At 44.0% G+C, this 13,120-nt stretch overlaps 1 protein-coding gene across 1 annotated transcript in view; it reads left to right on the plus strand.

Moving 5' to 3' along the window:
• The window catches only part of FBXL4 (F-box and leucine rich repeat protein 4), a 67,612-nt gene that overhangs the window by 52,326 nt on the left and 2,166 nt on the right, over positions 1 to 13,120 (plus strand). The window contains exons 5-7 of the mRNA XM_066608157.1: positions 1,477 to 1,690; positions 6,689 to 6,760; positions 8,937 to 9,249. Of these exons, the coding sequence (XP_066464254.1) occupies positions 1,477 to 1,690; positions 6,689 to 6,760; positions 8,937 to 9,249 (599 nt within the window). The remainder of the gene's footprint in view (positions 1 to 1,476; positions 1,691 to 6,688; positions 6,761 to 8,936; positions 9,250 to 13,120) is intronic.

The raw sequence follows: 13,120 nt of genomic DNA on the forward strand, positions 1-13,120 counted from the left end.
TTAGCAGTGATTTTCTAGTCCTTCTATTTCCTCGCTGACCCCACAGCAAATGACTGTACTTCTAACAAAATAACAATGTGCTTCCCGTCAGCTTCTGTCCCTACATTCACAATGGAGGCTTCACACCTCATTTTGATTAGCGTTAGACATACGTTTGAAGCTACATATATCTTGCTTTTAATGCCTTCCCATCTCGGCCATTTTTCGTTGCTGTGTTTTGATAGCCTTATGAGGGCCTTTTTTTTTTTTTTGTCGGACAAATTTATACACTTTTATGGTGCTATTTAACCCTGATACAGTTTTGGATTAAGTACAACTTTTTTGATCACTTTATATTCAAAGAGAAATAATGTAATCTTTTAATATTTTAGCCTTTTTTGAACACAGCTATACTTCTTGTTGCCTATTTAGATTTTTTTTTTCTTGGGGGGTGGGGGGGTATAAAAGGATGTTTTTTTCCTTTTTTTTTTTATCTTTCAATATTTTTTAACAACTTTGCAAGATTTTATTGTTTCTTTAGGGCACTTGAACCAATGATGATTTGTATATATTGCAGTACTTCTAAGATTCCTCCATATTTCTTGGGACGCCAGCCAGACTTGTGGTCTATCTCCTAATTTAGGGTTAGCCCGCAAGCATTAGGTGAGTCCCATTTTTTTTTCCTTCTTAGTGTCCTATTTACGACACACGTATTATGATTTTCTCACATGTATTTTGATTTTCTCAGAGTCCCTCCACTTTTTTTCTTTACTCACCAGTTTCATGGATCCGGCGGTGTCCTCTTCTGACACGCAGCATTAAAATCGGACTCTCTTCAGAGTCCTGTACGTGCTCTTCTATACAAGTCTATGCACAGCTTTGTACAGGATCTTTCATAGCTGCAGCATTTACGAATGCCTTTTGCACTGATTTTTCTTTTATTGTTGACTTGCTTCCTAAATGCAATGCTTGGCAACTCTCTACTCTTCATTAGAACAACATATCCTACCATTTCTCTGCTGTAAAGTTTACGTAGCTTACATAGCTAGATGTCTTGCTGGATCTGACTTGTATCTGACAGCACGCTGCTACTGGTTGTGACAAAATGCTATATTCATCCATAATGCTGGTGTGAAAGTAGTCCTAGAGAAAGACGCAGGAAGGTAGGGAGGTTGTACATGGTAGAAGAGAGGGGGTAAAGTGTGCCGGTTTTCCTGAAGGGTAAATCGCACAGGCCATAGATGGGGAGGAAAGTAAAGAGCGAACGTTGAGCGCTGTGTCTCTTCAGCTACATATGTCCCATTTCCTGCTATATAGATATAGATAGATGTAGATAGATAGATAGATTTGTGCCTATAAGTAATATGGAATACAGAGGATGACTGCCACACAGTCTGTTACTCACCTACGACAATATTGATAATCTCGCATTGCTCTTCTGTCATATCTGCAAAACATTGCTGTCTTTACAGTCCTTTTTTTCCCCCCCATTTTCAGGCTCTTAAAAGTGTGTGGCTGTGAGCTGGTGCGTCTGGAGCTGGCCTGTGGCCATTTCTTAAATGAAGCATGTCTGGAAGTCATAGCAGAGTTGTGCCCAAACCTACAGGAATTAAATCTCTCCTCTTGTGATAAGCTGCCACCTCAGACTTTCAGCCATATTTCTAAGCTCCGTGGACTGAAACGCCTCGTTCTCTACCGCACAAAAATTGAGGTGAGTTCATCCTGATGTTCGTGTGTCTGAACTTGCATTCCGCACAAATAGCAAAAAGTTTAATTAAAATAACCAGGAGGCTTTGCGTTTTACACTAGAACTGTATGCAAATAAGGAAGATGGAACAATACCTCTGCGGCGCCACCTATTGGATGGCTGCATTCCTGCAAATCAGAGTCTGACCCTTTACACAGGTATAGAGCTGTGTAAGGAGTGAAAGAAGAGCTGTGAAAACAATCTTATTGGTTGCTGTGTTTCTAGCGTTGGGGCTGACCACCATGTAGTTTTTACTTCTGACGTTTAGTCCGGTCAGACCACTGTGTTTCTGATGTGGAGCTGTAAATCACCTGCTTAGACCTTGAGTTAAAGGGAGTCTGTCGGCAACTGTGATGCTGCAGAACTGTTGCCAGATCTTGGTAGGGGTAGGGGAAAGCTTTTTAAACATACATTTTGGTTTTGTTGCTATGAGTATTAGTGGTAGCATTATCTTGGCTTGTATGCGAGCGCAGTGCTGTGATGTTTCTTGCAGACGTAATTTACGCAACTCATGTGAGGGGCAACATCGCAGCCTATGGGAGATTGTTACAGCATATTACACGCGCAAAACCTGTGTGCATAATATGCTGTGACCATAGCCTCGTGTGACCCTGGCCTGACTCCAACAAGTTAGTGATTATCGCTGAACTGCCCTATTGGGCCCCTCATTTACACGGCACAACCGTTACCTGTAATTGCTCCTTTAAGCCATTACTCGGACGACTATCTGCCTGTGTAAAACTTCCCCTAAGCATGGCCCCTATTGCGTACTAAAGTTCATGCTGAGTGACAACAACCAGAGGTCTACAGAACTTAAGAAATTGGACCAAAGTATATTAAAATACTTGATTAAAGGGGCTCGCACTAGAGATGAGCGAGTGTACTCGCGAAGGCAAACTACTCGAGCGAGTAGTGTTTTATGCGAATACCTGCCCGCTCGTCTCTAAAGATTTGGGTGCCGCCGGGGGGCGGGGAGCGGCGGGAGAGAGTGGGGAGGAACAGGGGGGGTGGAGATCTCTCTCTCACTCTCTCCGCCCCGCTCCTCCCTGCTCACTGCCGCAACTCACCGCTCTTCCCCGCCAGCACCCGAATCTTTAGAGACGAGCGGGCAGGCACTCACATAAGGCACTACTCGCTCGAGTAGTTTGCCTTAGTGAGTATGCTCGCTCATCTCTAGTTGGCACATTTTTACTTCTTTTTACATGGCTACAGGAAGCATCAATCATGTCTTACCTCTCGATATTCCACTTTTCACAAGTTACAATCGGCGCCCACTCCTTCACAAAGTCCAAGTCTGTCTCTAATAGCGTTGTTCACGGCGATAGAAAGCAGTGCTATGCTACGCTCAGCATTATTCAGTGGGGACCGCTGATGGTCAGGCTATCTGTGGCCATATTATGGATGGCAGTGCGGTGCTGGCTGTGACTTGATCTGTGTCAAGGAGGGAGAGGCGCACAGAACCTAGAGGTAAAGCTATGCATAAAATGTTGTTTCCTGCAGCCATGTAAGGCTTCCCTTAAACAGCCGTTTGCAGAAATGCAGCGTTTGTCAACGCTGCGTTTACTGCAGATTCCGCCCGGTTTCAGCAGTGCTGGCATGCATTGTGCCAGCGTTTTGGCTTCGTTTTCAGCCTTGTGTGAGCAGCTCCATTGAAATGAATGGGAGCCTTGTACAGTGTTTAGCGCTATGCTTATGATCCACTCTATATTTATTGTACTGTCTTTTCAGCACGTTGTGTTGGTGAATAGTTCATTTGTAGTGTGGAAGTCAAGAACATGTCCATATTGTTCAGTAATGAGTGCAGTTGTGCAAAATACCTGAATATTGAATTGGCTTTACTACGTTTCTTTGTGCTTTTCTCTTTGTACATACCAAGATGTGAAGTGCGGCTGATTACAAACTGTTTTGTACAGCTATCTGGGCCTGAGGGTAAACTGCTCATTTTTTTGGCTTCGTGATCTTTTGCTAACAATTTTTGGAAACCAGTTTTGGATATAAATTTTTAGAGCTAATTTTATATAATATACAGTAGTGTTTTTGTGTCTTCCAAAATTATGCTTAATCGTTACACCTCAATTTTTATACAAGGGTATAGGAACCCCAGAATCTGCTCTATTAGCCATGCAGGTAATGCCTAGAGCAGCCATGTACAGTTAAAACCATATTAGAAAAATCACGTGTTTTAGATACATTTAAAATAATTTTCACCTATGAAAACCATACCAAAAACTACATTCCTCTTTTATGATGTGGCTTTAAAAATCACCTGGACCACAAACTTGTGAATGCATGATAATTTATGTTATTGGGTTACAAGCTGATCATGGCAGGTCTCTTTTATATCCGTGTTCAAACCTTCATGGATTCCAGCCTAAATATAGCCTTGTGTAATGCCTAGGGTTTAATTCTCAGTTTACCTTGACCGTCAGACTTTATCTTTTTTTCTCATACTAATCTTATTGCATATTGAGGGCCTTTTTTTTCTTTTTTTTTCTGTGTCACTGGGGAACACAGAAGACATTGGTATAGCTGCTTCCACTAGGAGGTGACACTAAGCAAACAGAAAGTTAACCCCCCTCCCCTACCAGCTTTACCCTTCCTGCAGGCACTGAGCTAAATCCATCTTAGCTTAGTGTCCATAGGAGGCAAACTTCTTCAATCAACCGGTCTTAAAGGGGTGGTCTCGCGAAACCAAGTGGGGTTATACACTTCCATATGGCCATATTAATGCACTTTGTAATATACATTGTGCATTAAATATGAGCCATACAGAAGTTATTCCACTTACCTGCTCCGTTGCTAGCGTCCTCGTCTCCATGGTTCCGTCTAAATTCGCTGGCAGCTTGCTTTTTTAGACGCGCTTGCGCAGTTCGGTCTTCTCCTTTCAGCACGAGCCGCTTCAGTGTGCTCCCCGCTACAGCTCTTCTGCGCATGCGCAGACGAGCTGTCACTGCTCGGGAGCGCGCTGGAGCGGCCATTCTGTACCTTCCTCTGTTAGAGGAAGGTGCAGAGCTGCCGAGCTGTCCGGAGAAGCCGCCCAGCTGTCCCGCCGTCCAGCTGTCCTGGTAAGTGATGGGCCGGGGGGGGGCTGCCGCTGCGCCGGGGGGGGGGGGCTGTCGCTGCGATGGGGGGGGCTGTCGCTGCGCCGGGGGAACTAGCGCTGGGCCGGGGGGGGGCTGTCGCTGGGCCGGGGGAACTAGCGCTGGGCCGGGGGAACTAGCGCTGGGCCGGGGGGGGCTGTCGCTGCGCCGGGGGAACTAGCGCTGGGCCGGGGGGGGCTGCCGCTGTGATGGGGGGGGGGGGCTGCGCCGGTTACCTTCTGCCTGGCGGTGGGTGACAGGTCGGCCGTGTTCACTCCAGGGGTCCGGTCGGCGGCTGCGGGGCGTCGTGTTGTCATGGAGACACAGCTGGCAGCGTCTCGGGAGCGCGCACATCGGGCTGCAGCGAGCAACGGGAAAAGAGCCGGCGGCCATCTTGGGGAAACTTTTATAAGTTGCTGAAACGCTGGAACGGTAAGTACAAACCAGCTAGAAATGTCATTTACAGGGGGGCTTAGTAATGTGTACTTAATGGGGGGGACTGGGCAAAAAAAAAAATTCACTGCTTCCTCGAGACATCTCCTTTAAGTTGTTGTTCTTATAGATCAGGGTAGGCAATAGACTCTCTGTTACCCCACCGGTAAAGCAGGCCTTCTTCTGGTGGTGGCAATTGCTGAAGCTGTTCAGGGTCCACTGGCAGCCCTCCTGGGCATCTCTGGTACGGTGGGCAGGCATACCTACTATTTGCGGCCATGTGTGCCGGGTGTCCCACAACTGTGTCTCTCCCTGAATATCTTCATAACCACACTGTTATGACCAGTCCCAGACAACTTTAATCTCTCTCCACAGAGCAGGTTACCATGTACCTACTACACTCTGCCGGATTCTCAAAGTCACACCACCCTACAGCATCCTTAGATCTTCCAGAGGGAGTATTTAGGTTGCGGTTATTCCCATTTTCGACAATGCTTCGAATATTGGCCTTTTCTCTTCTCTTGCCCTTTTTCCCTCTCTGACGTTTTTTTTTTATTATGTTGATATTGTTCAGGGCTGGTACTGAACATATATCCTTACTCCCCTCATATCGCACTGTACGCTAGCTTTTACGGAATCTTGGTAATATAGTAGACAAGGCCACACTGTGCAATGGGATGTCTTGATGATCAAGTCAGGGTTTAACGTTTACACAGTAAATATCAGAGTATTTGTGGTTAAAACAGTGAAAATTTAACATCTTCTTGCAAGGTTCTTCAATTTTTTGTTGGGATTTCATTTGATGAAGCCTTTTTGCATGTGTTATTTTAAATATTAATCAATATTTAGAAATAAAAATGAATTTGGTGACCTCCGTATGCAAGCTACTAATATTTTGCATAATGCACCCCTCTATGGCGCCTGTGGATTTCTCTGCGCGCTGAGCTGCTTTTATGTGACCAGATAAATTCTTGATAGTCGCCTTGACAGCTCAGTGAATCCTGTGACAGAGGTTGGAAATTGAATGCGGGTTCCCTTCAGCTCTATTGGCATTCCTATCAGTCTTGATAGAGATGTCAGAGATTGTATTGCCCACCTTTGTAGGATGCTCTTTGGTCTCTGCTTATGACCCGGCTTCCCTATCTTTGAACTTGCCCCTTCTTTCAAACAGAACTCCTTTGGGAGAATGCCTGCCAAAGTTAAAGAATTGATCTCTCCAAGGGATAAGAAATCACATTCAAAGTGACAGACATTTAGGCCTGTAATGATTTTTAGACTATAAACCAATCAATGTTTAGGATACCTAGGGACTCATTAAATGGCATTTGTAATGTTTGTATAGGAAGCGTAAAGCTGCATTTTAAGCAAGGCAGGTGATGACCCAATTGACCCCACTTTTTTTTTTTTTTTCACCCTCTCAAATCTGCTTTTGACATAATTCCAATGGCAGCAAACAGCTCTACTTGGCATTCTGAACTTCTGTCCAGAACTACAGCACCTTAGCCTTGGCAGCTGCGTCCTGGTAAGTACCCAGAGCTCAGCGCTTGTCATTTTCCAATGTGTTTTCAGCAATTTTCACAATGCATGTTGTCTTGGTTTTTCTAAACTATTTTAATACACCTCCTACTAAACGGACTACATTTATTGTAAACTACCTTCATTTCTCCAGCTCATATTAAAAAGGCGATACCCCTGTAGATGGCGCTGTAGTGCATACAAATTATTTTAAAGGGTTTTTTTTTTTGCGTTAAAGGGAAGCTGTCAGGTAGTTTAAATGAGCCTTCACATAACTATGTTGATGGGAAAAATAAAAAAGTTCTGGTGGTAGAAATCTCTTTATTTTTTATTATATTTAGTTTCTTAAAAGTAGTACAGAAAAAAAAATATAGAAACTTTGTATCGTCTGATTCATACCGACCCACATAATAAAGTTTTGTCATTTTTGCTGCAGTTTGTACTCCGTAAAAACAAGACCTGCCCAATAATGGTGGAATTCTTTTTTTTTTTTTTTTATTTCACTGTACTTAGAAATATTTAAAAGTTTTTCAGTATAGTATATGCTATGCTAAATTTTACCATTGAAACATACAACTCGTTCCGCAAAAAACAAGCCCTCTAACAGCCATGTCGATGGATGAGTAAAAGAGTTATCCAACTGCCTATTTATACGGGCCGATTATCGCTCGGTTTTTATGCCTGTATAAAATGAGCAATATGTGAATGAATCGTTCGATGTTGGCCGCATTTATACTGAACGGTTATTATTCAGTTTCACACGATCGAACAATTAACAGAACGGTAATATCTTTCCATTGAAAAGGGCCCTTTTCCTCAATGAAGGAGGCAGTTTCTATGGAAAGTAAATGGCCTTCCCAGACAACCCCTCTTATATGTTACAGTTAGAGATGAGCGAGCATACTCGTCCGAGCTTGATGCTGGTTCGAGTATTAGGGTGCTCGAGATGCTCGTTACTCGAGACGAGCACCACTCGGTACTCGTCTCGATTAAATGAGCACTGACCATTGAATTCAATGGAGCCGGCAATACAGCCGGCTCCATTGAAAGCAATGGGCTGCCGGCGATCGCAGGATGAATTGTCGGGAAGGGCTTAAATATATAAGCCCTTCCCTGCAATTCATCCAGAAATGTGTAAAAATAAAAAATATATATATATTCACCTTGTCCCGGCAGACGGAGTTCAGCGTGGCTGGCCTGCAGTGGGTGTGAAGGGGGTGTGAGTCAGACCTGCCCCTGATTGGCTCAGCGCTTAGCCAATCAGAGGCAGGTCTCACTCACACCCATTCATGAATGGGTGAGTGAGTGCTGCCTCTGATTGGCTCATGGGCAGCTCTCAGCTGAATGTCATTCAGCTGAGAGCTGCCCCTGAGCCAATCAGAGGCAGCACTCACTCACCCATTCATGAATTCATGAATGGGTGTGAGTGAGACCTGCCTCTGATTGGCTCAGCGCTGAGCCAATCGGGCAGGTCTGACTCACACCCCCTTCACACCCACTGCAGGCCGGCCGCGCTGAACTCCGTCTGCCGGGACAAGGTGAGTATATATATATATATTTTTTTATTTTTACACATTTCTGGATGAATTGCAGGGAAGGGCTTATATATTTAAGCCCTTCCCGACAATTCATCCCGCGATCACCGGCAGCCCATTGCTTTCTATGGAGCCGGCTGTATTGCCGGCTCCATTGAATTCAATGGGCTAACATCGTTCTTCTCTGCCACAGCTGTTACAGCTGTGGCAGAGGAGAACGATCTTTACGCTGACAGTGCGGGGGTGGGGGGGTGTCTCACTCTTGCCACTATTGTGGCTTAATAGTGGGACCTGGGAACTTGAGATGCAGCCCAACATGAAGCTCCTCGCCTGCCCTATCCGTTTCTGTGTCGTTCCCATCACTTTCTTGAATTTCCCAGGTTTTCACAAATGAAAACCTTAGCGAGCATCGGCGATATACAAAAATGCTCGAGTCGCCCATTGACTTCAATGGGGTTCGTTACTCGAAACGAACTCTCGAGCATCACTGAAAGTTCGATTCGAGTAACGAGCACTCGAGCATTTTGGTGCTCGCTCATCTCTAGTTACAGTATAAAACCCCACTACACATTGATGCAGGTGTCCAGCTCTGTTTCCTCATGATAAATGAATGCTACACACTAACTGACAGCAGCTTTATTTTGACAGATTGAAGACTATGACCTAATAGCTGGAGTTATAGGTGCTAAGTGCAAAAAGTTACGATCATTGGACTTGTGGAGATGTAAAAACATTACAGAAAGAGGTATAATGGAGCTGGCCTCTGGCTGTCATCTTCTTGAAGAGCTCGACATCGGTTGGTGTCCTACACTTCATAGCGGTACGGGATGCTTCACAAACCTCGCCCGCAAGCTCCCTGGTCTGCGAAAGCTCTTTCTTACTGCTAACCGCTCTGTGTGTGACTCTGATATAGAAGAATTGGCAACCAACTGTCAACATCTTCAGTATCTTGATATATTAGGTAAGTATTCCTTATCTTCTGCATTACCAATGCTCGAGGCAAACTGTTTTGATAGATTCTTACTTTTATGTTATATAGGAGTGTGTATATGTATAGAATATATATTAAACCCCTTAGTGACCAGCCATATGTGTTTTTACAGTGGCCACTAAGGGGCTTTAAAGCTTGGCTGTTTTTTACAGCAGCCCTGCCTAAGTTGCCTTAGTGAAAACCCGTATGCCTCATCACTAAGGGTTTAAAGTAATTCAGCGCTGCAGTAGCTAGAAGTAGGAATAAAAGTCAGGATGACTTGAAATGCATAAGCTTTGCCCTGCTGATTCGCATGTTTTAAATATGAAGAAATGAAGCCTTGCATATTCCTTTAATAACTGATGCTGAACTTGTTCTTCTTTTCCACAAATAAAAAGTCTGTGTTGTAGGGTGAATGCACACCTACATTAGGGCTCATTTCATGTTTTTTAGTCTTAGCTCCATTTTTGGAGATGAGAAAAGGAAATAAAACATAAAAAAGGGTCCCTATTTTTTCCTCATTGATTTCAGTGGGGGTTCAAAAAAACATAAAGGTGTCAGTTTGCTTCTATTCCGTTTGATTTGAGTTTTTTGGGATGGAAAAATAGTTGTGAAAAAAACGAAAACCTAATGGAATGGAAGCAAACGGAAATCTTTCTGTTTGCTTTCTGTTTTTTTTTGAGACCCCCATTGAAATCAATGGGATTTAAGCGGATCCTTTTTTCCATTTTGTTTCTGTTTCTTTCCTCCAAAAACTGAGTAGAGAGACAAACGCTAAACTGAGCCCTAATGCTGGTGTGAAACCACCCTCACACTATGTACCAGTACGTACTTACCGGAAATATTGAAACAAATGTAACCAAGCATGTATGTTTATTTTATAAACTTTATCTCTAAATGAATGGATGGATTTCTTCTATTTGTAGCTATGCCTATGAATACATCATATTAACTGGATAACATCCCCCTATTTGTTTAATCACCTTCTGCAGTTGCTAACCAATTAATGCATATTGCATCCTACAGTATATGTGATATTGTTTGATTTTGGTGGTGAACTAAAATGCTTTGAAGACTTCTAAAGTGTCTGGTCCAGAAGACCAAAAATAGAGAACTGAACTGGTTAAGTGACTTTGTGTGATTCTCAGTATCATATTTTTGCATGCCTACGGGCCCTTTGAAAAAGGTTGGAATCATATTAGCCAGTAAAGCAAAATGTGATTGTTCTTAGTGAGAGAAACCAAGTAATCTTGTAGATGTGATACCTTTCAATGGCTAACAAAAATACATGATGTGAATGCTCGCTGTAACATTATGTATTTTAGTCATTAAAAGGTATCATATCTACAAGATTCCTTGGTTTCTCTTGCTGGCAATAATCACATAAGGGTCCTTTTACACAGGACAATTATAATTCACGTTCTCGTTGGATCATGCATAACTAAGCAATAATTGTTCACTATAAATACTGCCAGCGACTAAACGGCAAGCGATGATCCGTTCGCTTATCATTTGTCGTTCAGTTTATGCATCCAGGCATAAGGGACTGCTGACAATTGGTTTGTGTGAGCTGCCTGTTTACTCTGAATGGAGAGGGGAGCGGAACATTCTCTGGCGCACAGGAGTAACAGTCATTGGGACAACTGTCAGGCATTTAAGGCTCAATGTCCATGGGCGGATTTGAATTGCGGAATCCGCAGTTCAAGCCGCCCATCGGGATACATGGGCGTCCACAACTGAATTAAAGCATGCAGACATGATTTGCGGACTTTTTGGGTGCGGAAATCAAATCGCAGCATGCTCCATTTCAGTGCAGTTCCTACACAGACAGCTTCCATTGAAGTCAATGGAAGACGTCCGATCTGCGACCCTTCTGCATTTGACATTGCTGGGGATTCTGCAGATTCCACGGAAAAGTAGATGTTTGGGGGAAAGAAACCTCTACTTCCCATGTGGGCCGGCCGTGGCTTCCTTACACATCCGCAGCACAGAAAAAAGAAGACCTTGACTGGTAAGCGGGGTCCTCGGCCATGGACAGGGTCAGATTCCGCTGCGGGCTCTTGTATGCAAAATCCGACCCATCTGTGGACGTGAGCTCTAAGTGCTCAATATTCTTCCCATGTAAAAGGACTCTTAGAGCGGTCCATGTACTTGAAGAGATATGTGTGTGTTCTTTTGTAGGGCAATTCAGGAAGACATGCACATAGTACTGATACCAGGATCTCCTGTGTTATAGGGTCCTGCAGCTCATGGCATGTCCCTGAGTCTATTCCTCTCTGGTCATCGTTAGAGATTTCCACTCAGGTGAACTGATGGTGCTCCATGTCAGCTGCTGCTTTGTTTACTCCCCATTAGCGCATTCCAGTATTATGAAGACAAGCTGTTCCAGAGCATTCTTCAGGAATAGGCTTTTGAATGCTGAATATATCCAGGCAGAGAGGATGTGAAATCTAAATTTCCTGTATGATATTAGGAAGACCATAGGATTCAGTGCATCAATAACAGCTTCTTGCATTATTAAGCTCCCTGTACCTTGCAATGTACGAAAGTAACTTAAGGCCCTTTTACACACAATGATTATCGCTTAAAAGCCATCTTTTGAGCGATAATCGTTGCTTGTAAATGTGTGCCCATCGTGCACTTACCTGCACTTTTCGTCCATCGCTGAGTTCAGCTCAGCTTAAAATCTTTCATCCCTGATAAGATGGACCGCACTCTGAGTTCTGCACTGGCAGCACTGATAACATTCTTTCAGCTGCTGTCCCACTGGAGAACAATAGCAATGTATTTAGAGAACAGACCACCCCCTGTTCTCTAAATACATGCAAATGAAGCTAGTTAGCTACTAATGGGCTGATTAGCCCATTAGTGCCTATGCAAAATGATCACTCAAAACTGTCAGTTTCTGAGGAATTTAGAGCGATCATATGTGTGTGTAAATGGGGCTTCACAGTTATCTACAGAAAGCCACTGTAGAGCAATTAAAAGGGTAAACAAAGTGGCATAGAGAGTAGAGGCCCATTTAAACGGGACAATGTCGGGCAAATGATGCCCAACACTCATTCCCGCATATACTTGCTCTCGTGCTGTTGCACAGGAGTGAGTATTGCTGGCTCGCAGAGGGGTGGTTGGATGAGATTTCTCTCCTCACTCTTCTCCGCCCCTCTCCATTCAGTTAACACAGTGGCTGTTCAGTACTGAACGGCTGCTGTTTACACTGAGCGATCATCGATCAGGATTTTATGCAGCCTAAATGATGGACGATGATAATAATAATAATAATCTTTATTTGTATAGCGCCAACATATTCCGCAGCGATGATCATTCAGTGTAAACATCAGCCGTTCAGTACTGAACGGCCGCTGTGTTAAGTGAATGGAGAGGGATGAGGGAGAGCGAGGAGAGAAATCTCCTCCAGCCGCCCCGCTGTAAAGCGACGATAGTCATTCCTGTGTAATAGCACGGGAGCCAGTATGTGTGGGGACGAGTTCCGGGCATCGTTTGCCTGACCATCGGCCCGTGTAAATGGGGCTTTATCATAACCCCCTAAATCTCAAATTAATGTCTGCTGCATCTCTATCGTCTCATGTAGAGGGGACGCCAGTCGACTAAACGACGTCAGTGCTAGGTTGTCGCGCTCGTGCAGCGCATTGGACAGACACAGCCTCGCTGACTCCTCGCTTACGCTATGTGAAGCACTGAGCGGGAAGTGTTTACACACAGCAAGAATTCAGCGATGATTTTTATGCTGATTGACAGTGAGCGACCAGTCCATTGCAGGTGAATAGTGCACAACGGCTGTGCATTTAGACACAACGATTTTCGCGCAAATTTGTCATTTGAATGAAATTTGCATAATAAT

Source organism: Eleutherodactylus coqui, chromosome 1 (assembly GCF_035609145.1).
Source record: "Eleutherodactylus coqui strain aEleCoq1 chromosome 1, aEleCoq1.hap1, whole genome shotgun sequence".
Taxonomy (NCBI): Eukaryota; Metazoa; Chordata; class Amphibia; order Anura; family Eleutherodactylidae; genus Eleutherodactylus; species Eleutherodactylus coqui.